The sequence below is a fragment of the Opisthocomus hoazin genome, chromosome 4, assembly GCF_030867145.1.
Source record: "Opisthocomus hoazin isolate bOpiHoa1 chromosome 4, bOpiHoa1.hap1, whole genome shotgun sequence".
Classification (NCBI taxonomy): Eukaryota; Metazoa; Chordata; class Aves; order Opisthocomiformes; family Opisthocomidae; genus Opisthocomus; species Opisthocomus hoazin.
In genome coordinates this window covers 37,862,759-37,889,561 of record NC_134417.1, presented here as the reverse complement: position 1 = coordinate 37,889,561, position 26,803 = coordinate 37,862,759, and the positions used below count along the sequence as shown (strand labels likewise).

The 26,803-nt window shown below is 39.3% G+C and overlaps 1 protein-coding gene across 1 annotated transcript in view; it reads left to right on the top strand.

Annotated features, from left to right (window-relative positions):
- POU6F2 (POU class 6 homeobox 2) overlaps nucleotides 1-26,803 on the top strand; it is a 318,779-nt gene that overhangs the window by 258,785 nt on the left and 33,191 nt on the right. The window contains exon 6 of the mRNA XM_009943048.2: nucleotides 1,453-1,605. Coding sequence (XP_009941350.2) covers nucleotides 1,453-1,605 — 153 coding nt within the window. The remainder of the gene's footprint in view (nucleotides 1-1,452; nucleotides 1,606-26,803) is intronic.

The window sequence follows — 26,803 nt, the reverse complement described above, 5'->3', positions numbered from 1 at the left end:
CATACACACTACTCATATCTGTAACGTGCTTAAAACATCTACTAATCACTGATTAATTTTTTATAACCTGTTTTGAAGCAGAGCCTGTCTGTGGAATACATCCCTCACTGGTGTCTGTGGCTCTCCATTTCTATAGGATTGATAATTTATTCGTCATCTAAGGACTTAGAACTCCTACTAATTTCAGCTCAAACATTAAGCTTCTGTGAGTTACCTTCAGCATTTTCACCTCAGCCTAAGAAAAAATGTCTTTGCTGTCCCCAGACTTTTTTCTTCCTCAAACTTGTAGCTATTTTACCCTGTTAATATGCATGTTGCAAGCTCTGCTAAAATGCAGGGATTCCAGGTGACCCTGCTTTGGCAGGGGGCTTGGACTAGATGATCCACAGAGGTCCCTTCCAACCCCGACCACTCTGTGATTCTTAGGGGGCAAACCCACTCTAAAACATATTTTCAGCCTGTTGAGCTCAGTTTGTTTGAGTGTTCTCAGGACAGTTGTCCCAGTGATGATGGTTCCCAGCATTTTTATATTTTGTTGGTTTTTTTACTGTCATCCCTGTGTGCTAGGTTCAAATTTTGTCCACTCTTAGAAAAAGATGAGAAAATATAAACTTCACAATAATGCAGTGAACAAGCCGTCTCCCAGAGGACATTTGATTCTGACAGAGGAACACACATTTTGTGTGTTTGATGAACTGAAGTGTTGATAGGAGTGTTCCTCTGTGGGACCCTCACAGTCTCCTGAGGTGAAAGCCATGACTGTGCTCAATGCTTTATATGGAGCACCCAGGTAGAACCCACTGAAGTGGGCAGTACAACTCACTGCCTGAAAATTTATGAGTCCTGCAATTAATCGTTTGCAGTAGAGAACCAGTAAGTTGCTTAGTATCATATTTTGCAAAATAATTTTGAATTTTTAGTTGATTTCTACTGAACTTAATTACAGGGTTGAGTCCTCTGCTGTGATTTATTTAGATGTTGAGACAAATCCTTTAATGATGTAAATTAAAATGATCTGCAGGTTTTTCTCATTTGTGATGTCATTAGTAAAATAGTCTCTGTTATGAATATCCCCAAGTAAATATCCCACTCCAAATCAAATGCTAATCTTTCACTGATTGCTGTTTACAGCAGGATTAAGCTGCTACACCTGCAGCACATTAAACCTAAAGAAACACATCAAGCATAACTAACAAAAAAAAAGAATAAAGGGTAAAAAAAATAGTTTTATTCTTCAATATTAACATGGAATTTCCTCTGGCTTTTTTAAAACCATTCCTTGTCAAAGACACCAAAGCCTCAGAAATAAGAACCTCTCAAAACTGCTCAAGCTCTTGGAGTAGACAATTTTTTTACCCACGTTAGCACAATCACTTTTCTGTTATCCAGTTAGCACTCCGTGTTTCTGTGTTTATTGGGGGTTTTACCACGATCTTTTCTTTCTTTTTTCAGCTGGTTAATAATCCACTAGCAAGTCAAGCAGCAGCAGCTGCAGCAGCAGCAGCAGCAGCCATGGGCTCAATAGCAAGCTCCCAGGCCTTCGGCAATGCCCTCTCCAGTCTTCAGGGGGTCACAGGTCAGCTCGTCACTAATGCACAAGGACAGGTGAGTAGAAGATGGAGCAAACAGTGAATTCTGATGGCAGGCTGATCTTGGGACAAAAATGAGTTCCGCTTGTATGACAGCAATTTAAAAGTGCACATATTGAACATAAATAAATATTGATTTGGCAGACAAGGTAAGAAATGGAAAGTCGGGGAACTGGGGGGAAGTTAAGTGCTGTCAGAAAGTATTTTCAAGCCAGAACAGGCTTAGGGTTTGTTTTATTTTAATTCAACCTTTTGAAAAGATCACAATTGTGCAATAATATGGTATTTTAAAAGTCCAGCAACCCTGTGATTCTTAACAAACATTCCAGCTGTCTTCTTCCTCTTATACATGCCTAATAACAGACTATATTGAAGTGCTACTGTACCACTAAGACTACACTTTTTTTACAAATTTTAGCATTTCTGTATTACTTCTTTTCTAAAAAGGTATTAAATGTTTTAAGTAAAGGAACACAAATTGTAATGTAGTATCTGAGATGGATTTAACTCAGTGGGTTACTCATTTGCTGATTAACTAAGTTAAGCAATTTGTAATTAATCTGCCAGCCTGCGATGCAAATTTGGGATAAACTTTTTCTGTAAAGAAAACTTTCCAAGCAGAAGCTTGAACGATGTTTATGGTGTGTCTGAGAGAGAGATTGTGCATTGTCTGCATTTGGGAGCTGTTTATTTGTTGCAAACCATTTCAGTTTCATTCTTAATATGATGCAGAAAGATATGCATCTGAATCCATATATATATAAATAATTCAATTGATGCAGCATGCTGAAGTAGCGTTCAGATTGTGGTCATTGTCATTCTTTATTGCATTTACTAGGACTAAAATTAACACAACTACTTGTTTCACATAAAGGCACTGCAACAATTCTGTCAATATAACTTGTGACAGGACCTGGTAACTGAGTAATTTGAATGTCATTATTCTAAATGCTACAAATTGGGCGTATGGGGATATCCATACTGCTTATATGAATGTTAGACCTTGGTAAACATTTATTGAAATGATGCAGCTTCAATCATACGTGAATCTGAAGTTCAGTTTCTACTCTTACTGTTTACTATGGGGAGGAAAAAACATGAAGAGCAGGTTTTTTCCTGGTAATTTTCTATCGCCATGTAATTTAATTGGAACATTTTTTTATTTTGGCCCATTAAAAATAAAAGATCACACTGTATAGGACCCCTCTTTATGTTCTTTTTTAACATAACACATAAACAAAGATGCATCCTGAGCTTCACTATCACCCTCCAAGTCCCAGGAAAAAAAAATGCTGACCTTGTTATATTTACTGGGTGGGTGCAGAATTGTTCCATCACTACCCCGAGGGTTGAACGATGGAGCTTGTCAAAGTGAGGCCTTATCTAATGAATCATCTTATCGCAGGTGCACACCACACATATTAAAGGAGGATTGTATGAACAATGTGCCCTCTACAATAACCTTTCAATGTCTACTTTAACCCTTGTTTCAATCCCTTTTCATCAAAGGATCATTTTATGCAGCCAGCTTTAAATGGAGGCTCTCAAAAGCCTATTAAGATTTCTGGAGGGATGGGGTATTGGTTTGGAAGAAAAGTTGGTTATAATACCTATAACTCATAGTCAGATCAGCTCCAGCCTAGAAGCCTGCTTGTTTCTATCTGTGCTCCAGAAATGGTTCACAGTCGCCACTCACGTGAGGCACTTGGCACCAAAGACGTTCATTGTAAGAGCTGAAGATACAAACCCAGACTAGTTTTTTCCTATTACATGTCCTCCACAGGAAACATAAGCAAAGTGTGGCCATTCATTGCAAGTTTAAAAAAAAATACTGCTGTGAAGATATCACTGAATGAAACTGTAGATTCCCTCAGGCTGAGTCTTGTTTATTCCACACGTAAAGTCCAATAATTCCACAGGTTGTAGAGAAAGAGAAGAGAAAGGAAGAATCTTCCCCATTGTTGGATAAAATTACAGAATCTGTTTGCCTAGCTCTTTTAAATAAGGGCTGTCTTTTTATTACTGGTTTTTGCTGATGTTCCTTAGTTTATAATCAGTACTGCAGACCTCGCTACAATATAGATAAATATTGATAATAAGTGTGCAATATAACACCCATTTTTATAATATTCACCATAAACCCATATTGCTTAGAGCACACTTCTGACGCTATCTGTCTACAAAACAGGACTATTCAGTGTAATTAAGCTACATTCCAGAAATTAAAGTACATTCCCTGCAAAGTAATAAAATTGTAGCAACTAAACAAGAACTGAAAGGTAAGTTTCTTCAAAATTGGGAGCGTAAGTGAATAGTAATTTGGGCTACTCCATTTCTCAGTTACCTGCTTACAGTCGTTATGGAGCCAGATTTCCAACGTATGTTAAGAATCTGCCCTTTGAAAATTGCCCCTTGCAAAGAATCACAAGTGTGACACCCAAAATTCACTCCTGCAAATATAAGGCTGGGTGACTTACCAGACTGTTTGTATGTGCAATCTTTGTAATTATATGCTGCTTCTGTTATAGAAATTCAGGGCTTGTAAATGTCCATCTGTCTAGCTAAATCTATGGTGATCAGTAATCCCTGGAGATATTAAGCTATAGGTCAGCTCCAGGATCCTATGGCAAATTCAGGGAAATGATCTTTTGAATGACATAAGGCATGGCCTTAATTCCCAAAAGTGTAGGAGTTCATACAATCACAGTAACAAAATTATATATATTAACAATAATTTATATAGCATATTTGTTATTAATTTAATTACTGAATTCAAAATTGTGGTATGATTTTTTTTTTTTTTTTTGCTTTGGATGGCAATATGAACCATAATACCAGAGCTCCCCAAGACCACTGCAGCAAAGAGATCTAATCCATTGGAATAATATGATTACATCACCTGATTAATTTGATATGGCACAGGTAGAGAACTCTAAATCTAATTTTCGTTTTCAGAGGCATATTATGAAGAGCTATTGGCCCATATAACACTGTTTACATTCTGTTTGCCCTCAGCACTTTCCAGGCATTTGCAGGACTGGGCTTTCATATCTTAAATTTAAAGGCGAGGGTAGCAGAACTGCTAGATTCCACCCTGTCAGTAGATACACTGATTTCAAAGAGAAGCTGTCTACCTGCTCGGCTTCAGCCTGTCCTTAGTATATCCATAATAGGATCCTATAGTAGGATCCTAGTGCCATTGCTGCACTTGGATTCTGCAGAGATGTAACAACCAGACATATCTATTTTTCACTGTTATTATAAATGAAAGAGAATATTAGTTTTCAGTGGGTTTTACTGTGTCTCATAAGTACAGGAGATGTGTATTTTGGCTGTTTTCTTTGTCTTTGTAAGGAGTGAGCTGCAGAAATATGGAAGCAAGGTTGGTGCTTCTGGTTTCTGTAAGTGATCCCTGCAGGCCAGCTTCCTACTTGGCTAAGACATAGTGTTTAACTGTCATCAGTTGCATTCGTAGAAGTCCCTTGACTTCAACAGGATCAAATACATTTTAGCTACAGGTACTGAGCAAGTTTCGTTTCTTTTTTGGTAAGATGGCAGTTGCCTAATAGGAGACTAATACATCCACATTCAGCAATTGCAAAATTTTACCATGAAGAGTAGAAAAGTAGCGTGATAAGAGTTGGCATTATGAACTGTCTTCTGGTTAAAGAGGACAATACATTCTACTTCCTGGTAGGTTAATGGGAAAACCTAAGTAAGTATGGTGTAATTGTACAGTACATACTTTAATTGAACAGTGGATTGAATTGGCATGGCATCAGTATGATGCAAGAATGCCCTTGGAGGAACATGGGCTTCATTGAGCCAATGGCTTGCTCTTTAGATGTGAAAACCTTCTGTATATGAAAAACCTTGAGCACAGCTCCACCCTGGCAATTAACAAAAAATAACTAATTTTTGAGAGCTGTAGTCCACAGGTAGCTCAGGAAACTAAATAGAGAGAGAAGCATTGTTGATCCAATTAGATAATAGGAGTACTTTGGTTCTCATTATTCTGATGAGAGGGTACACGTTTGATCTTTGAGCTTCTTGATGGTAAATGGTGCTAATGAGGCCTGATGGATTCCCTGCTCCTAACAAGCCTCTCAGCAGTGAGAGTGATTACAATGGAGATAGATTTGATGGGATGCACTCCCTTTTGTAGTGTCTCAGCTGCTGACACTCTGCGACATAATCAGGTCACAGAGCCGGTCACAGCCATCAGCAAAAGCCATAGCTCTATCCCTCATTATTAAAGTGCATTATTCAGTTCCAGGCCTTCACAATACTGCCAAAGGCCTTTTTTTCATCTTCTTTTTTGTTAAGCATCAGTTCTCAAATACAAGGGTTAATAAAATCGTCAGCTAAAGAACTAGTAAATTAAAGAAATGGAAATAAAGCGCTCCCTTTCAAATTCGTTGAAGGATCACAATTAAATAAGCAGGGAATTTCTTGTCACCACACACTGTACAGTACAATGTAATAAGTCATGTGTAATAAAAACAGGGAATACAATTTTTTAGAATAGCATTGTCCTCATTGTGGACTGGCTTGGAAAGCACTGAAGTATCTTTCATTCAGAAGGGAATTGTTGTGCTCCCAACTGTTACACGTGTACATGGAGGTGCTGCTATTTTCACCATTTTCGGTAACTACTTTTTTCTGTCATGGTAAGAATTACTTGCAAACTGAGTTTATAATTTTAAGTGTAGCAGTTGTCTTAGTTAAAGTGGCCAAGGCCACAGTCTGGGTATGTATGATAGGCCACTGTGCTAGGACCACACCATTCCCATAGACAAGGCCATTGCCTTCTTTTGGAGAGTGAGCTAGTAACAGAATGTTGCGGAAAAAGGTGACTGTAGCATTTTCTTTCTATTCTGATGATATTCAGTTGGGGCTATCTCCTCTCGAAGAGCAAATACACTTTTTAAGTCTAACTTTAATGCAGTTTAGTTAAACAAGTGAGAGAAAAAAATAGTGGAGAGTCCATTTTGTTTATTTATTTATTAACTTTTTGTTTAAATTTCTATTTAGCTGATTATGAGCAGGTTTCAGCTAAATAGAAATAAGATATTTTAATATTGACATGTACATCTTTAAAGGGATTTAGGCTGTTTCTGTTAAATCACTGAAGTACATATTTGGTGACAACAGTACAATTTTGTGTATAGATACAACCAAAGGGACTAATACATTGCACTTTTTTTACCATCTTGTTCAACTTTACAATTGTTCCTCCTTTCTCTTGCTGGTAGACAACGCTATGATGAGCAAATGAGCATGTATATGCAAATTTGCTGATAAAACTTTCAGTTCTCCTGAATCACACATGCAAGAAACTCTTGACAGCTGCAGGTCTAAGTACAAAGTTAGCACTGTCAAATTAGTAGTCATCTTCAAGAAGGTACGTTGAGACTGGTGTGTGACCTAGGTGGTTTTTTTTACACTAACCAGTGAAATTGGCAGCTATCGATGGGAATGCAAGGTGAGCCTCCTCGTGGGACTTAAAAAGAGGATGTTGGTTGCTTATTGGTTTGTGGGTTTTTTTCCCAACTTTCGCAGAAGTTCCAGGAGGCCCAAAGCCGTGTAACACATGAACACCCCTCAAAGACCTTCTCAATATGTGCAGTTCACACTGTTCTCCGGGTGTGCAATGCCCATTAGCCTTTTCTCTTAACAATCGTTATCATTGCTACATCTGTTTCAGCTATGCCGCTGTAATACGTGCTAGCCACTGATGTTTGAGCCCTCTCAATGTCCAACAGCGTTCACAAAACTCTGAACAATAATTGTTTAAATAACGTCTTTGCAGGGCTGAGTGACAGAAATCTGAGTCGGTAGTATCAGAACGGTAGATATTAAGGAAGTTTCATTACAAGCATAAGATAATGAAAGAGGCACATTTTGAGGGAGAGGGTAGAGGGAGGGATTATAATAATCAAATAATACTAGCATTTAAGAACATTCCTTGGAAAACCCTTTGCCAGGAGAATTTGTTTTGACAGACCTTCATATTAATATATTGAATTTCTTCTGGGTGGAGTCTGACTCTCTGTTCCCCCCCTCATAGTTTCGCTGGACTGAATACATTTATTTCTACTGTTTGCAGGAGGAAAAGGGCACATATTATGAGAAAAGGTCAGTTGTAAGGGAAGATTTCTTTTTTCCATTGGTTTCCTCTCCTCAGAGCTAAACATTGAGCAGGCTATTTGTTTAATTACCTCCCATGTGAATTTGAATCAAAAGACAAATAATTCTTTTAACATACTTTTGCTGACTGTGTTTTTATTTTACTATGCTATTTATCTAACCTCAGTTTTAGCCACAGTGGCGTAAATGTAAAAATGTATGGACCAGACTCTAAGGTCGTGCAGATTGGTAGTTTCATTGAAACAGACAGGGGCAGAGAGTGAGGCTAATTGTAACAAAACAAGACCCAGCTAATCTGTTCTGCCTGTTTTAGGCAGTGATCATTGATAAATTTTGGATATCTACAACTGTGAACAATTGTGAGATCCATATTCACATTTTTTAGAACAGTGGTGAAATTTCAAACAGTTACCATCTGCAACACAGAAATTGATATTTGATTAGCCTCTCATAACAAGAAGAAGTTCAGAACCGTTGTGGTGCCGCCATATTTAACAAGGGGAATCTTAACTTTCTCACAGGATAAAAAAAAGGGCAGGGTATAAAAGATTCAGAAATTAGAATCATAGAAAGTTTTGGGTTGGAAGGGACCCCTAGAGGTCATCTAGTCCAACCCCCCTGCAGCGAGCAGGGACACCACTAACTAGATCAGGTTGCTCAGAGCCCTGTCCAACCTGGTCTTGAATGTTTCCAGGGATGGGGCCTCCACTACCTCTCTGGGCAACCCGTTCCAGTGTTTCACCACCCTCATTGTAAAGAATTTCTTCCTTATATCCAGCCTAAACCTCCCCTGTTTCAGTTTAAAACCATTACCCCTCTTCCTGTCACTGCTGTCTCTACTACAAAGATTGTCCCCCTCTTTCCTATAGGCTCCCTTTAAGTGCTGAAAGGCTGCAATCAGGTCTCCCCGCAGCCTTCTCTTCTCCAGGCTGAACAAGCCCAACTCCCTCAGCCTGTCCTCATAGGAGAGGTGCTCCAGCCCTCGAATCATTTTTGTAGCCCTCCTTTGGACCCACTCCAACAGTTCCATGTCCTTCTTGTGCTGAGGGCTCCAGAGCTGGGCGCAGGACTCCAGGTGAGGTCTCACCAGAGCAGAGTAGAGGGGCAGAATCACCTCTCTCGACCTGCTGGCCACGCTTCTCCTGATGCAGCCCAGGACACGGTTGGCCCTCTGGGCTGCCAGCGCACATTGCCGGCTCATGTCCAGCCTTCTGTCTGTCAGTACCCCCAAGTCCCTCTCAGCAGAGCTGCTCTCGATCCTTTCATCCCCCAGCCTGTATTGATACCAGGGATTACCCCGACCCAGGTGTAGGACCTTGCACTTGGCCTTGTTGAACCTCATGAGGTTCACACAGGCCCACCTCTCCAGCTTGTCCAGGTCCCTCTGGATGGCATCCCGTCCTTCTGGTGTCTCGACCGTACCACTCAGCTTGGTGTCATCTGCAAACTTGCTGAGGGTACACTCGATGTCGCTGTCCATGTCATTGATAAATATATTGAACAGCACCTGTCCCAGTACGGACCCCTGAGGGACTCCACTCATCACTGGTCTCCATCTGGACATTGAGCCGTTGACCACTACCCTTTGGCTCGACCATCCAACCAATTCATTATCCACTGAACAGTCCACCCATCAAATCCATGGCTCTCCAATTTAGAGAGAAGGAAGTTGTGGGGGACCGTGTCAAAGGCTTTACAAAAATCCAGGTAGATGACATCCATAGGTTTTCCCTTGTCCACCCTTGTTGTTACACCATCATAGAAAGCCATATTAATTATCCAAAGAACCAACCATTGCAAAAATGCAATATGACCAACTCACAACCTGCTTGTACAAAGAGGCTGGCCTTAAAGTCAAAGCACCATCGCTTTCCTCCAAAGCTCCAGGAGAAGGAGTAGTTCAAGACTAGCTGATGAGCTGAAGTCAAGCCTCTAGCAGAGGAGACTCCAAAAACTACCAGGACAAGGGCGGATATGTTAAATAGTATTTGTTGCAAGTAGGAACTGCAAGGGGAACACTGTTATTTGAGACAAAACATGAAACTTTTCCTTACTGAAAAACTCATACAGGAGCTATACATGATTGCAACTGAAGTGATGTGTCAGATACCAAGGAAAGGATAAATGTGTATTGGAATCTCTTTCAGTGTGAAAATGATCAGCAGCTATCCAGAAAGTCCTCCAAGATTTATTTCATCTAGCTTACAACAAATCTTACTTTGAGCTTCACACTTCAGATTTGTAGCCTCTTGCCTGGATGTCTGCCAAGCTACTGTATTTCTGATGCAGATTTTTTCAGAGGTGCCGAAGTCTTACTTTCAAAAGCAGCTTACACACCTGTAGGAGCCTGAGTTTCCTTCAGTCAGTGTTATGAGTCTTAGTGCTTGAAGGCATGTCTGCGTACTGTAGTGGAGCATCACAAGCAAACTCCAAAGAGACAGTACGTTTATATGTCTCAGACAGTACCGTACTAGCACAGATCTCAGAAGCCAAAAAACCTTGGCAGTGTGGTGTTATGGCTGTGCTAATTAATTCTGCTTCTCAACAAGGTGACATAGGATCTAGCTCATTAGTTACTAGCTCTGGGGTCTTGATAGCATGCTGTATTATGTGGAGTAAATATACTTTGAAGAGAGCCTTAAAAGCCTGAAGCATTTAGGTACTTTTGAAAATGTTATTCACTAATCTAAATTAATTATTTCAAGTCAGAAATACAGGACATACCTGTCCCTTTGTCATTGCCACCTTATTTGCTTTTGCATGGAGGAGAAAACCAAACTAAGTACTAGTTCAGCTTACCTACCATTTTCGTGAAAGCTGGCTAGTAACTAAAAGAAGCACTTACCACTTCTATAATCTGTTCATCTTAGCATCGTGAGGTGGTTATAAGCATGGCAAATTTTCATTGTTATCGCCGGTGACACACATCACAGTCAATGAAATCTTTCTGCTCTGTGGAGGTTCTTACACTGCTCTCCTTATCATCATATCTTATCACCTTCCATTAACGCGTTAAGAAACATGACTAGTGACTGTCACAAATTTCCCATCCTCCCAGGAGAAGCTTTTAGAATAGAGTCTCATGTTTGATAAGGGCATTTGGGTTTGTCTGCCTTTGTTAGGAATTTTTTTGTTTGTTTCTCTTTCGTTTTAAGGTTTTGTTTTCATCTGGATTTAAAAATCTTTATGAAGGCATTTCTTAGAGATGCGTATTGCTTGTATTTGCATTAGAGAAAGGCAGATAACAGAAATGTACTTGGCTTTTGCAGCAGAATGTGGTGAAGCCAGAGGTGATAAAACCAGGACTGTTCCTCAGCTACTGTTGGAATTATTCCAAGTCCTTGACCTTCCCCTGAAAACAAACTCTGCTGTACACAGAGAAGGTTTGACCATTATTATCCTGGAAGACTGAACTTGGCAGTTTTAGCTTTCATCCAGGAGCATTAGGTAGCCATTTAGATTCCTGGGAATCAGATCACAGAACTTGAAGCCAAAGGCAGAAGTTCTTCTAAGTTTACTGAAAATTCTTTAAGATGACATAAACAAAGCAGTAGACAGAGTTGATGAGTGTAGGTGGTGCCAAGAAATGTGCTTTTTATATTGCTGATGTTTCCCAAGCAGTGTCACGCTCAGGAATATTGCATCACTGCGTGCCTTCAGGAGTTGACAAAGTTGAGAACAATTTGAGGCCACTTCATTGTCCAACCAGAAATGATGAAAATCCTGCTGTATGAGAAATTCACATTAGAGTGGAATCTAAGACTATTCCTCATTTGGGATTTCTCCTTCAGACTGTCCAGAGTTTCTTACGAGGGAATGCCCTGCACATTGGAGTATAGGAAGGCCATAGGTGAGCCGAGGAAATAGTGGACCAAATCTGAGAGTTTGACTGAGTTATCTTTCCAGATATGCCTCATCATTTCTGAATAAAACCAGATTATAGCTCAATGTGTAACACAGTGTTTAATTTTATTCAGATTTTATCTAAGTTATCCTGTATACATCAAATGCTTTTTTCCAGTGTGGGAAATTTACTTTCTGCTCAACTGGCATTGATATCAGAAAAAAGAAAACCAAGAAGGGCTATTTGGGCAGAGGGGGAAAAATCCAGATCATTCTGTCAAAAGTGGAAGTTAATGTAAAATTATAAATAATTTAAGTCCTTGACGCACTGCTAAAGCACTGCTGTTGCTTTGGAAAGGTGTGGAATTTCTTAGAAGTCATAAGTCTTCATATACAAATGAAGGCCGTTGACTTTCTTGTTGGGTTGCAGTCTTGACATCTATATGTCAGTGTCTTAGAGATACAGGTGAGGAGAGGAAATTTGGGTCTACCCTGTTTGCAGTACAGCCAGTATTTGTTTCGAAATCTGAAAGAATGAGAAGTCCAAATGTTTTAGCAGTATCTTGTGAAAATTTTGAAAATGAAAAAATGTCTTCCCCAAGCAGTATTCATATAAAGAGGAGAAGATTGCAGAGATGCTTGATTAACTCATTTGATAGTAAGCCAACAACTGAGTTGTATTCATGCAGCTTTCATAGTGATAACCAGCCAGATGCAGACCCATAGGCTTCTACATGCAGACCCACAAGCTTCCAAGTAAGACACTGAACAGGAGTTGTCCTGTAAGAGGAAGGATTCCCTGTCTTCTGGTTTGAATCTAGAGCATTGCAAGGAATTGTGTGATGTTTTTTCCTATGTGTTACATCTGTGAAAAGTGGCAGGAAAAGTTCAAGCAGAAAAAATTACAGTCCTAACCATGAATGGACACTCAATCTATCTTTCTAAAAGTATATCTCAGTTTGTCATTTTTTCTTCTGAAACTGACAGTGTTAGGCTTCAGCGTGTGTGTATGCAAATGGCCCAGATATCAAAAAGAAAAAAAGGACTTTGAAATATCTATGCCAATGTTATTAAATATATATGATTTTTAAAGTACCTTTTTCACTTAAGCTTCCTTCCTTGCACATTAATTAAATATTATCTCTAGGATAAGTATCTCTCATAGAAGATTAATGTATTATTGTCACATAATAATGGAAGAAAATGACAGAATCTCTTTCCTTAAGCATAAAGAAAGAATTTATTAATATAAAGAAAACACTCATACCCCTTGAGCAATTCCGTCTCTGCTTCATAGAGAACCTTTCCTAGTCTCCCCTCGTGTCTAGCTAGAGATTCAAGGAGGCAATACATATATCCTGCCAGTTTAAAAATCAATCCACCTTTCAGGAGATAATTTAATATCAAGACATGATGTACCCAATATCCAAATATGCGTTCATTTTTAATGTTTGACGCATCAAATACTCTGACATAGCCAAGTTTCAAAATAAATGGTTTGTTTTAGAGGTTGGATATGTCATATTAGCATCCACCCAGCAGATAGAGAAATAGATCAGAGAGTGATCAGGACATCAGGGAGACAGTTTAGAGAGAGATGAGAGAGGCCAGGTACATCTTGTAACATTAAAAAAAGCTAGCTAGCAAGAAAGAAATTGTATAAATAGGTCACTGCAGCCCAGCTGAAAAGAAGTTTAATTTTAACTTGTTACTCATCATCTCCAGAGGCCTAATCTACTCCCTTCATTGCAGGCTGTGCATTAAGCTATGTCTTATTTGATAGCACAGATAGACAGACAGCCTGAAAGTGTAAAGATGATATCAGGCTCATGCAATGCACTAGCTTTGAGGGGGAATCAGCACCACCTGCCATGCTAAACTTGCCCTCTTCTTCCCTCTCGATTTTTTTTATTAGCCTTAGCTTGTTGTCATCTGTCCTGATTTTGCTCTTTTAGTCCCTTCTATAAGTGGAAGCATAAAACCATGTGGAAACAAGATTAGGGATGAACAGATACCTGTTGCCAATGTCAGTGACAGATCCCCAGACATCCCAAGGTATCCGGTTCCCTCATTCCTTTTCTACTTCCCCTGTCTCTGCCCTTTTCATTTCCTGCCAACAGCTCTGTGCCACACGCTGTATCTAGGTTTCAGTTAGTTAAACATAGGTCTTCAGTCCCATTGTAGATATTGTACAATACTCCACGAGGCCTCCCGTGGCCTATCCCCAGAAATGCTCTTCCCTCGAAGTCTTATTGCCATAACCTGACAAAATCCTAAAATATTTCAAATAGAGTAGACGTCTACGCTTTTTTCAACTGAATTTCTCCCCACTTACGTGAACAAGTGCATATGTGTACATATATATATACACAGCTCAACATACACTTACCTGGACCTTCGTGCTCATCTCCTCGGGAAAGATACAAGCACCCACCAGAGACCCCAAATTGCAAACATTTTAAGTACCTCCTTGAGTCATGCTTCTGTCTCTGGGATCTGTTGAACCTTTATTCTGGTGAGAAATGACAATAAACTATGGGAGATGCCATGCTGCTCTCAAATCTGTTTCTAGTGTAATGTTAGAAGTGTGTAATCATGAATGTACGCAGGTCATAACTGTCTGCAGTCCATTAGTTAGGGAATAAAACCAGGCCTGTATTTTTCAAAGGGTTCAATTTCTTACCAAGATAGAAGTATTATTGAATGACTACAAAGTGGGAGTTAAAGGATACTGTGTGTTAACACTCTATCCTTTCACTACTAGGAAGTACCATGTAGACTGGTACTATTGGCAGCTTTGTACAAGAGGCCAGAGTGAAGTATTTAAAAGGTCAAGAAAATTGAGGTTCGCTAGCAGAACTGCGTGGAAAAGATTTCCCAGCCCCTGCCCACAGGATGGCACAGTCTGCCTAGTTCTTGACATGTCTCTCGTGTTGATGAACATCACCTTCACAGCCTCCTCCAAAGTGTTGGTAGGTGATTTCCATTTTTAGGTGTTTAAATCACATCTTTTGGGATCTGCACTATAGACTTGTTAATTTTAATTGTACAGATACTGGTGTATTGGTTTATATGTGCAGTCCATATGTTATTCTTCTGCATAGTCTGTATTTATCCCCAGCAGTATGCCTCTCATAATTCTGATACACTGAACCGTCCTAGCTGTCACACCAACTGTTCAGGTAGAGACACCTGTAGGATACAGTCACCTATCTTTGCTATCAAGTAGAAGCACGAATTTGAAAGCAGAAGTTGTTTATGGGCATTGTTGAAAGATGCTCCTTTAGCTGAAGCAGAAAGTTAAAGAAGCTCTGGGCAAAGAGGGTAGATAAATCGTAAGGTCCCCACCTTTGAATGAGAATAGCACGTAATTGGCATTAGCAAAGAACACCACGCTCTTCTCTACCACACCAGAGAATTTTTGCCACAACAGCCAAGACAAACACCTGCCTGGAGACTGTGACTGAATATTTAATGACTGCTTAGAAAATTTAAGATTTCAATTTTTAAGTTTCCTTCACAAAGGTCCAAAGAGAACAAAACTACCTGGTGCTCAGTTCACCAGATACAGAAAGGCAAAGGAAGCCCTGATACAGTTCTCATCTATGAAGTCTAAGAGCTGATTGAAAATGTTCTGGAACTGCAATCACAAACCAAGTTTTTATCAGAGTATAATGGGGTGTTGGAAGGGAGTATGGGACAAAATCTAGACAAGCTTTTTTCCAACTTCTCAGTTAGGGTAATTATTTAAACTCTGAATGCTAGACTACTGACTTAGAAATGCTGTTAGCAATATACAGAAGTATTTGCCTGTTCAAATATCTTCATGCTTCTGTTATATACAATGATGAATAGTTAGAGCTTTGCTTACATGGAAGTCCTTTACCAACAATTTGTTACATCCTGTATGTTGAGAATAAAATGTCACAAGTAAGTATGCTACAACTACAGCCTTTTTTTTCTGAACACAGATAAAAATACATATGTTAAATATTACTGAGTCAAGCTCAAATTCTCATAACCTGATCCATCAACAGAAAGGGCCCTTCCTGAAGAGCATTTACTGAGGCAAGATGTACCCTTGGCTCCCTCTTGCCTTTTATTTCTCCTTAAAATCATATGCAGTGAAAAGAGGGAACAAACATGAATGATGCATGCCTGATTCACTAAATCACTGTGGGCTCTGGCAACAGCACAAATGTAGAAATTTTTAAATCGGCCTCATACTACCCAACAAACGATGCAAAGGGAGCCCTCAAAGAACAGAGTGAGGGGAGATAAATGAGCATCATGTCAAGAAGGCAATTTCTCACTGAGTTTGCACAGAACGTGGAAATTTGACTTCCAAGAGATGGTTAGGGAATCTTTCTAATAAATCTTCAGTCCACAGTCATTGCTGTGTCCTTTTTTTAAACTTACTTTTTAAGAGCTGTGTAAGTTATACCCTCCCCAGTGAAATGTGTCAAGATATTACAAGTCAAGTTGAAGTCATTTAAGTGAATCATCTCTGTCTCTGTGTTTATGTTTGTGATAGGCAGGGACGGTCAAACAGGTTTCATTTCGTGCATGTGTTGAACAGCTTTTCAACCAGTGAGGTCTTGCCAAAGCCTTGTCTTATTTTACTAGTAACTCACAAAGGGGAAAAAAGAGAAGGATTGAACCTCTTCCCTGGAAAAAGCCTCTATGATTTTATTTGTTTTTTAGGTTTTTTTAAAATTATTTTATCCTCCTTTTTTGTACAGCTGAGATATTCAGATGGTCAGTAAAAAGGCAACAGTTTTCCAAATGATTTAGAGGCTGTAGGTCAGTATTACAATTGACTCGTCCACAGCAGAGTCCTACATCTCTTTAGACTCCTGACTTTGAATTCGTTTTCCTTAATTTTAACCACATGAAAGCTATCTCAGGCTGCATCAAATCTTAGGTAGTTGCTTAGTGTTCTCTGTCATCACTGAAAGAAACAGGCACTCTTGAAGAATAATCATCTCACTGATCTCAGGCACGCATTTTAGGCTCAAAGAGTTGGGGCTGTTCAGCCTGGAGAAGAGAAGGCTGCAGGGAGACCTTTCTGCAGTCTTCCAGTACCTGAAGGGGCCTACAGGAAGGATGGAGAGGGACTTTCTACAAGGGCATGGAGTGATAGAACGGGGTAATGGCTTTAAGCTGAAGCAGGATAGATTTAGACTAGATATAAGGAAGAAATTCTTTACTATGAGGGTGGTGAAATGCTGGCCCAGGCTGCCCAGAGAAGCTGTGGCTGCCCGCTCCCTGGCAGTGTTCAAGGCCAGGCTGGATGGAGCTCTGAGCAACCTGGTCTGGTGGAAGGTGTCCCTGCCCATGGCAGCAGGGTTGGAACCAGATGGTCTTTAAGGTCCCTTCCAACCCAAACCATTCTATGATTCTACAAATCACCCTGCAGAGATTCCTCACTCTCTGGATTGGCTAGAGAGAATTTGAATGGTGGTCTGCAATTGGACCTGTAATGTTAGGTGGCTAACATTAAAACATAAATTCCATCCTTAGAATACCACACGGCACTTATTTTTAATGAGACTGGAGTCCTTTTGATAATGTTCTCCTCAAGCTCCCCATGGCAGTCACAGGAGTTTTAACGTAGATCCTGGTAGCAGCTAATGATGGCCATGCAGAACTCAGCACTGACTGACCTGCCGTATTTTGGGGATGAATCTAGTGGCACTCTTCCATTTTTGTGAAAATTGTGCTCCTGTTTTGCTTGCTGGCTTCTTTGTGTTTCCCAAATAAATAGAGAAGTAGCGTCCCAGAGACCAAGGTAATGGTATCTATTTGAATTATTTAAAATGTTCTTAACTTTACTGATACTTTAACTAAATGATGGATAGTCATGTAAAGAGAGAGTCTGTTGAGAATATTTTCTTTCAAGTAAGATTAAGTATTCTATCTGTAGGATGTTGTTTTTAAAAATCAGTTGTGCATAAATGAAGACTGCGTCTCTGAGGTTCTTCTGGTTTAAAAAAAAACTTTGAGCCTGTAGTAGTGAGAAAGAAATCCCTCCCTTTGACAGATTACTTTTTACATTCCTCTGGGCATTTGCCCTGCTGTTTTGGTTAGGACAGAAAAGAGATGCACTAAATCCTCAGGTCACAGGCCAGCTTAGAAGTATTTCCAGCACAGCTCCAGCCAGCAGATGCCACGAATATCATGAGAGAGTCTTATCACATATGAATTTCTGTACTAAAAAATAGCCAAAGTTGCCGGTGTTCAAATAATTTCATATCTGAGCCAAACTGATCAACAGTGTTTTGAAGCGTCATAATTACTGCCAGCTTTACCAAATTTTATTTAAATTTGCATTTATTCTCAAATATTATGTGTGCTTGGAAAGGGAAGCAGATCCTCTAATTTGATTCCCAATATTCTGCTTTTGTTCAGAAAAGAAACTCGAATGTTGCCCGTGGAATTCTCATTTTTTACCAACAAAGAGCATACTTCAGTCTGTGTTGTGGATGGTGTCATTACTAGCCTATCAAAAACAGTCCTGTAAGAGTCAAACAGCCTTTCTACCCAGGGCTTGACCCACTGGACTTCGACATCGGTCGCAGGACTTCCATGGAGCGTACAGGACACTAGATAAGGTTTTCATTACAGTGTCACTTTAATAGCACCTCCAAGAAAGAAGTTGCCATCTCCTCTTTGCGTGTTTCCAGCCAGTCTTCTGCATGGGAGCTGTAGCCTCTTGTGAATTAACTTGCTTTAATTGGTTTCTGTTTCTTCTCTTAACTATGACCCTTTGGCCTTGCCTGCTGCACAGCGCTGTTTATTCTTAAGCACTGGGTTTATTTAAACTTTCTGTCAAAATCATCCCTTTGGAAGGGAAGATGTGTGATAAGGAGTTTCAATACTTGTGCTATCTTTGTTATCTCTTGTGGCTCACAATAGAACCTGAATCATCATAAAATTGCACCATAAGTTTGTGTTTTATATGATGAACATCTGTAAAATAAGGAAAAAAAGGAGCCAACAATTCTCTACCTGACTCTCTATCTTTTAAAAAAAAAAAAACAAAGAAAAAAGCCATGATGGTTATGGATAAGAGTGCAAATTCTTCACCTCAAGAAAAAAGTGATGGAACTTTTTTAGGTATACACTCATCAACATAATTCTAATGAGTTATGGTCTTTGTTGTGAGAAATGAGAAATCCTGTGGTTTCACCCTAAAGAACATTAAAAAAACATTACTGACAGGAAATTGAAAAAGTAATATATGTCTGAATGAATATGACAACTTTTTTCTGATAGAGCAGATAGATAAATGTCACAGACAAGTTTCAAAATACATTTAATTTTGCTACCACAATGGATATTCTCTTCATAAAATATATATGAATCAGGTTTGAATCATAAAACTTGACTGTGATAAACAAATGCATATTTGATAACTATTTTTTTTTTCGGATGCTCATTTCTTTTTTGAGGTTATTTGTTGTTTACACATCTTTACATTTTCATTTCTGAGTGAAGCAGCCTGGGTGACAAATCTTATGCACGTTGAGCTTGGATGAACTTTCTTTTTCATCTGAGAAATGGGCTTCTCTTCTTTTGGGGGAGGGTGGAGGGGGAAGGGGAGGGAAGGAAGGGGAGGCCAGTAGATGCACAGACTCTCTTAACTATCATGTTAGACATCACTGAGTTTTCTGACCATCGTCCAGGATAGGGTGATGGATGAGAAATGCATGCAAGTATTTTAAGAGCGCGGGGCTGGAGGAAGAATCGTGGTAGACAGAGCACTGTCTTTTACATATTCCCCCACTGAACAGCAAATCACAAACTAGGGGCCAGGTTGTCCATGTCCCAAGAGGTTGAAAAAAGACTCCCTGTTAAAAGCTACAGAGTAAATGGAAGTTTTAGGCTCTCGACTAATGCATATAGCTTTGAGGGAAAAAGGTAGAGAAGGGAGTGTCCTCTTCTTTTGCATATTTCAGGCACGGTTTCACTGGGATAGCAGAAGGACTTTATTCTGTGCCATTGGAGTGGTACCAGCGTACAACCCGTCCTGACAGCACGAGGGCTTCCTCTCCCTTTTCAAAATAGGGACTGCCTCAACCCTGTCTTTCTCCAGTATGCACGTCAGGCTTCTAGTCCTTGGCTCAGCTCTTGGAGCCTGACCTAGAGCAAGTGCTCCTGGAGAACTTATCAGCAATGAATGTGGTGGGCTCTAGAGAAGGAAATCTATTAGGTAGCCAGAAGCATCCCTCAGGATTCTAGCGTTGCATTTGAATCTATGTTAAAGAGTGAAGTATAATTACATTTTACTACCTCATTTATCAATCTGTTAGTACAAATTCCTGCAGCATTGTGAGCAGAACTGAATGACATTTTTCTCATCGCTGTCTTCTGATGGAAAAATGGCATTTAAGCTAAATAGAAAATGTGTCATTTTGACAAATTTTATTCAGTAAAAATTTAAAGTACAGTGTCTGGATGAGATTTAAGTGTCTCATTTTTACATGTTCTGTTTGAAAATTTAGTGGGGTTTTTTTTTCAAGTTTAGAAAGTTTAAAAGGAATATGAATATTTTGGTTTTGATCAGAATGGCTCAATCTACCCGGAACACCTTTTGTCAGATTTTTATTTCATTTTAAATTTAACTGAATTTCCATTTTTAAGTGAAAACATAAATGAAAGAACATAATTTCCCACTTTCTTTCCAGAACTACCCTCGAGTCATCCACTTGGTTTGCATGGGGCAGAATGGGTTCTGTATGGGCAGGGAAAAAGAGAAGGAATCCCTACATTTTTCTAGCTGCAGCTGAAACCAAAGCCTGAGATAACCAGTCAAAACCAGACTCGACTGTGCAGTGTACAAGTTAGCCTGAGACTATTTGTAATTTAAAAAGAACTACAGGCTGCATCTTGACCCAAACAGCAGCCTGCGCCTTGTTCAAGTCCCAGGGGCCATTGCATTCAGGTCAATAGATTTACTTCTGATTTTCATTAGTAGAAGTCAAATCAGAGCAAGGCCTGATAATATTATGCAAGCATAGCTCCAAACTAAAATGGAGTCCAGAGATAATTGTCATTATTATCGATGAATGCGAAGCCCAGAGATGAAATCTTCCTAGAAAATATTACCTGACAATTGGCAGCAGAACCACAGCAGGCCATTGAGTGCAGCAGAACCAGTGGACCATTGAGTGAAGCTCAATGGCTCTTGTAAATGACTTTTGGGATTCCAGTTGTTCAGTCTGCTCCTGACTCGTAAGATCTACACTGTGATATAATCCAGGACAGTTTTCTCTCCCTAATATTGAAGGCTAAAAAGGTACAGCTATTGTGTATATCAAGATCAATTATTGTTTGCATAGTAATGACTTCACGCGAATGAAGAGGGGGAAAAAATGAAACCATTGTGGCCTGAGAGACTCAGTGGGGTAGAACTATGAAAAATAAATATTTTTGTAGTCCTTAGTACACCCAGTGTCACTGTTTCGGGATATTGTGCTATCTTGGCAATTAATAATATTTCTTTTCTGTCTAGCCTCTTCCTCAAAACTTACTGGCACTGTCCTGGTATCTTTAAGTATTCAGAAGGATCAAAGAGCTTTCATTTTTTAATGCATTTTACTGTGCTGTGCTCTGTGCAGGAAGAAATATTGATACTGTTTCAAGGGCAGTTAATATATTCAGTTCTGTCTCAGAAATGAGCACAATTCCTTGGCTTATAAACCTGAAAATCTGCCATTACCCACAATTAAAATGTTCCATATACGAATTGTACTGTGGCATTTGCACTTCACTCATCCTCTTCTGCTGTAATTCATGTACACCAGGGAATCTTCTCTGCTATTGCTCCAGGATTTAATAAGTGCTTTACGGAGGGTTCGTATTATTGAGACTTCATTGTTTTTTAAAAAATATATTACAAGGACATTTGTAAGTACGATATGCAGTTTGACAATACTTAAAAATGAATTTGTTTTTGTGGTGGCTGTTTCCCCCTTTCATATCAGTTTTTTTCTTCTTATAGAAGGTTCTACCATTTTTAGTCTTATTAACTAGTATCTTGCTCCATGGGTTGATAGCAGGGAGGCTACTTAAAGCAAGGCAAAGCCTGAGTGAAGGAAGCACCATCTGACTGTCCTTACTAATAGTCTTAAATTCTCATATACTAAAGATACCTGTGGTTAAGGTTCTCTGGTTCCTTCAGGCAGTAAATATAGTACATCACTCCATAAGGAGACTTCTTGATTGATTTGGATAATTTCTGCATTAAGACATTACGTACCAGGAGAGAGAGGCAGAATCTGGCTAAGTGTGAATTAGTAAAGCTGAGCTGTGGAACTGCTCTGGATGTTCATGGAGAAGAACATCTGGGGTAACTACAGAAGAGAAGGGCTGTAGCTGTAAATGTGAATGATGTCCTCTGGACTTGGTAAGAATCTGTTTATTTAAGTGCAATTCATTGAGGTCCACTGACACCTCAGCTGCCACAGTTGCAAGAGTAAGTTGTGCAAATCAAGAGCTCTAGGGAAGTATTTAAAATATTCTGTAAGCATGAGGGTCTCTTTTAGCATTATTGTTTCATTCTTTTCCCCAGCTTGCAGCCATGTTCTTAAACATTCTCCACAGTGTGTAAAAATGACCTTTAATGTATTTTTCTTTTGTATTGGGAGTGTTTCAGTGCTGACGAAAGTAAAGGAGCACCCTTCTTCCCTCAGGAACCTGTAATCCAAATAAATTTTACCAGAAAGTGCAGCAGTATTATCCAACTTGCAGCTCTTGGTAGAGTGCATCACAGTCTTCAGTTATCTTAACTAAGAGGAAATATGAGAAAATTACATAATATAACAATTTTTTTTTTATGACGAGTAGGATTGTTGCTGTTTATTGTCTACAGCACCACCATAATCATGGCCAGAATACTGTGCTAAGGCCTGGTTCTAGCAGAGAAAAAAAATTATGGCCTTCCCAAAACAGCTTAAAATATAGGTGTAAGAGAAGTCACAAATCCACAAAGAAGGAATCCTGGAAACAGCTGATCTCTGCCCTTATCCTCCCCCTCCTCTACAGTCAAGAAAGTAAAAGAGCCCCTCACCTTTGATTCTCTGCAGGTCACCGCTGAAAAGAAAAGGAAATCTTTTTAGGACTGATACAGAGGCAATATGCAAGGGTAGAAGACGTTCAAAGTGTCTGTGATTCTCCACCTTCCACAGAACTGACCTCAAGAATACAGGCTCTGCTGCCAGCAGAAGAGAAAGATCGTAGAATCATAGAATCACTAAGGTTGGAAAAGACCTCTAAGATCATTAAGTTCAACTGTCAACAGAACACAACCATGCCTGCTAAACCATGTGCCACATCTACACGTTTTTTGAACACCTCTAGGGATGGTGAATCCACCACTTCGCTGGGCAGCCTGTTCTAATGTCTGACCGCTCTTTCAGTAAAGAAATTTATCTGAATATCCAATCTAAACCTCCCCTGATACAACTTGAGGTCATTTCCTCTCGTCCTGTCACTAGTTATTTGGGAGAAGAGACCAACACCCACCTCACTACAACCTCTTTTCAGGTAGTTGTAGAGAGTGATAAGGTCTCCCCTCAGCCTTCTCTGTTCCAGACTAAACAATCCCAGTTCCATCAGCCCCTCCTCATAAGACTTGTTCTCCAGACGCTTCACCAGCCTCATTGCCCTTCTCTGGACACGCTCCAGCACGTCAATGTCCTTCTTGTAGTGAGGGGCCCAAAACTGAACACAGTACTTGAGGTGCATCCTCACCAGTGCCGAGTACAGGGGCATGATCCCCTCCCTACTCCTGCTGGCCACACTGTTCCTGATACAAGCCAGGATGCCGTTGGCCTTCTTGGCCATCTGGGCACACTGCTGGCTCACGTTCAGCCAGCTGTTGACCAACATGTCCAGGTGAAGTAGTTTGAATTCATATCAAAATACATAAAGAGAAATTTCAGTTATGCCTGTCTGTATCAGTGAAGCACATGCTCCTGCTACTCACATTGAAGAAAAGAACCAGTGGAGGATATTTTCAGTGAGATAGCCACCTTTGGCGTAAAAACCCACTACCTTTATATGGTATCTTTTCTTGGTAACTTAAAGGTAGTCTTACAAAAATTACTTAAGGCTCATAGGAGTACTGGCAGGGAGATAAGTAATATTTATATGAACATATTACAGGTGGTTCAATGGAGAACTGTAATTTTAGTGACTTTCCAAAGGTGAACTGATTGGCAGAGCAGCGCTCTGAACCAGCAGCCATACCAAATTTCACAAGGTAATAAGAACTGACTGTATTTGGTTGGCAGATTTTCTAGGAGGCATTGGTACTGAAATGAGCAATCAGATCTCTTTCTGGTGATTGTGTGACAAAGGGAAGTTATATTTGAACTCAAGAAGGAATTTTTTTCCTAGACATTTGCATCTAGAAACTTGGAGTCATGACCGTTTTCAACCCAAGAACTTGCATATGACCCATCTAAATTTTCCTACCTCCTTTCAGTGATATGAAATTTTCCTTCTTGTCTTCAACATCCATGTGATTGTGCTGCATTATAACAAAATTCCACTTTATAGGCTGGAATATTGGTTTCCATAGTGATGATCCACGGTAGGGAGGTAATCCCTAATAGTTTGTTCCGCCATAGTCATACTGGTGATTAGTGTTATGGTTCGTTCTCAGTAGTCTGAAAGTCGCTTGCTGAAGAAATGCATGCACTGTAAAATTTAAAAGTGTTTCAGTAAGACATTTGTCTGGCCAGGTGCAAAGGTTTTGCACAGTTATTCACCTCAGCCTTGTCTTGAGCTTTTGTAGACTATCACGTTGAAAGTTACAACTCTTAATTAGTAAGACCAGCAGTTTTATCTTTTATTTAAATGAAGTCCAGATAACCTAAAATCGTAGAAACATCAGCTGAAGTACGGCATGACTTTCTAGTTAAATAATGTCCTGTTGCACATGTGCAATGTTGAAGTGATGAGTTGACAGACAATTACTGTGTCATCCATAGCCTTGCATCTGGGTGGCAAGCTCAAGATTTGTAACAGTATTTGGGGAAATATGATTGTACAACAACAATATTAAGTATCATTGCTACTGATTGATGCAATATCTGTTAGCATTCTTGTAGTGAATTTTGGCTAAATATGAAATGATTGAATGAATCAGCATGCCTAACTAATTTCACCTTTAAGAATTACAGACTGAGAAATTTGATGATCTCTGATAAATATTTTATGTAGTGTATGTAATTTGATAGTGAGAAGACAAGAGTAGATTATTCAAGAATATATTGATGACCTAGAAATTCTTTGACCTGTAATCTAATTAATAAGCTGTGGTCCTGAAGATTGTATCTGAAGATGGTTTGATGGTTAATAATTTCAGTCCAGTATATCATGGAGAAGTGTCCAAGAAAACACATACTGGTATTCTAAACAGACTAGTCGAGGCTAGAATAAAACGTCATTAAACCTTTGAAGTTATGTGCCCAGAATACACTCCTGTTTCAATTTTCATCAATGAAAATTAAAAAGGAAAATAACTCTTTGAAGATTCCAAATTTAACATATATGTGCAAGACCATAAGACTCGTGGTGGAATAACTTTCTCAGGAATGGCAACACAAGATAAAGCAGCGATAGCAGTGACTGCCTGCTGAAGGCGGTTAAGAACATGCTGTCTCCTTAATCCAGCTTCTTGTCTTTGCTAAGCAAGTTGAAAGCAGTAACTAGAGACAGAAATAAAAGTAGAGCACCAAAAATTCTTCTGCTCATCCAGACACAGACATGGACAATAGCGTGCAAGATCCTTTTTTTAAAAGGGTAATATTACAACACAAAAAATTAAAACAGCACTATTTGAGTGAGAACTATTGTGGTAGTAGAGAACATTGTCTTGTTCATCTCTGTGTAAGATTATATCTCAATAGCAGCTGTTATTTAAAAGCCACAGGATCAAAGAGCAGTTACTACATCCTGCCTCATTCTGGCTCCCAAGCTTTCCACAGCATCTCTCTAGTAGGCCAGTACAGTGCAGTACAACACCAAGTCTCAAAAATAGTTCCAAACAAGCTGCTAATGCCGCCATAGCATGGAAGCAAACTGATCACATTGGCACACGTTGTGCTTGGCCTAATTAGGCTTGATGAGAAAAGGCAATTTGTTTCCCAAGCTAGCCTTGAATAACTCAGCAATACTCATGGCATGTATTGCAGAGTGTAGGGATGTCTGTATTTTCTTCTGCTCTGTGTCCAGTATGTTAGATTCTGATATGGCTGTAAGCAAGTCCAGCTTTCCTGCTATGAGGGAGAAGTAGTAGTAACTATTTGTATTATGTTAATTCCCAGAAGAGACAATCTTTGTCCTAAATGGTTTGCAATCTAAAGACACAAAGTAATGGTGGGTTTGCAGATGCTATGCATACTCTTCCTTCACCAAAGCATTGCAAAGGTTGAGAAATCTTATTTCAGAGCAGGGATTTCTTGTCTCTGAGATGCTTGATACTTATTTGAGACTGAAATCTTCAGAGAAGCCAGAGTAGCAATGATACCCCTGTAGGCAACTATGAAAATCTCAGCCTGCATGAAAAGAAAGTAGAGGTAAATAAATATTTACCAAAATATTTTCATTGTAATTAATTCTAGAAATTCATGCTGGTGGCTCAGTTGCTTTGTATTTACTTCCTGAGAAAATGAATACCATTACTTTTTGTTCTTAAGGGTATTTGCAGAAAAAAAGAAACCAACACCACACATACAAATGTCTATTTGCATGTATACACTCTACACAGGTCCACACAGCTATCAGGAAAGTTGTCTGTGGTTTGGGAGACAAGCAGTCAAATGTTATAAATAGTAAGTTGTGACTTCTTTTTGTGATCTTCAAATGTTATTCGAAATTATGGCTGTTTTGTCGTAACAAACAAAAGTATTGATAAAATATTTTATCTGAGTCATCCATCAAAGAATTTTAAATAATGAACATTTGCATAAGAATCTAGCTAGCTGATTTTCAGAAATCCTCAGGATGTGTAAATCTAGTGAAAATCAACAGGTGCTTTGCTCAGCTCAGAGAACTGTGACCTCTAAGGGTCCTTATGCCTGACTTAATTCTTGATTTTAAAAGGAAGCTATATCTGATAAGTAGACTGGTTAGAACAGTTTAGCAGACACTGAACATAATTTTTAATCTTTAATTTGGTAATTATATATCTTTAGATTTTTGCAATG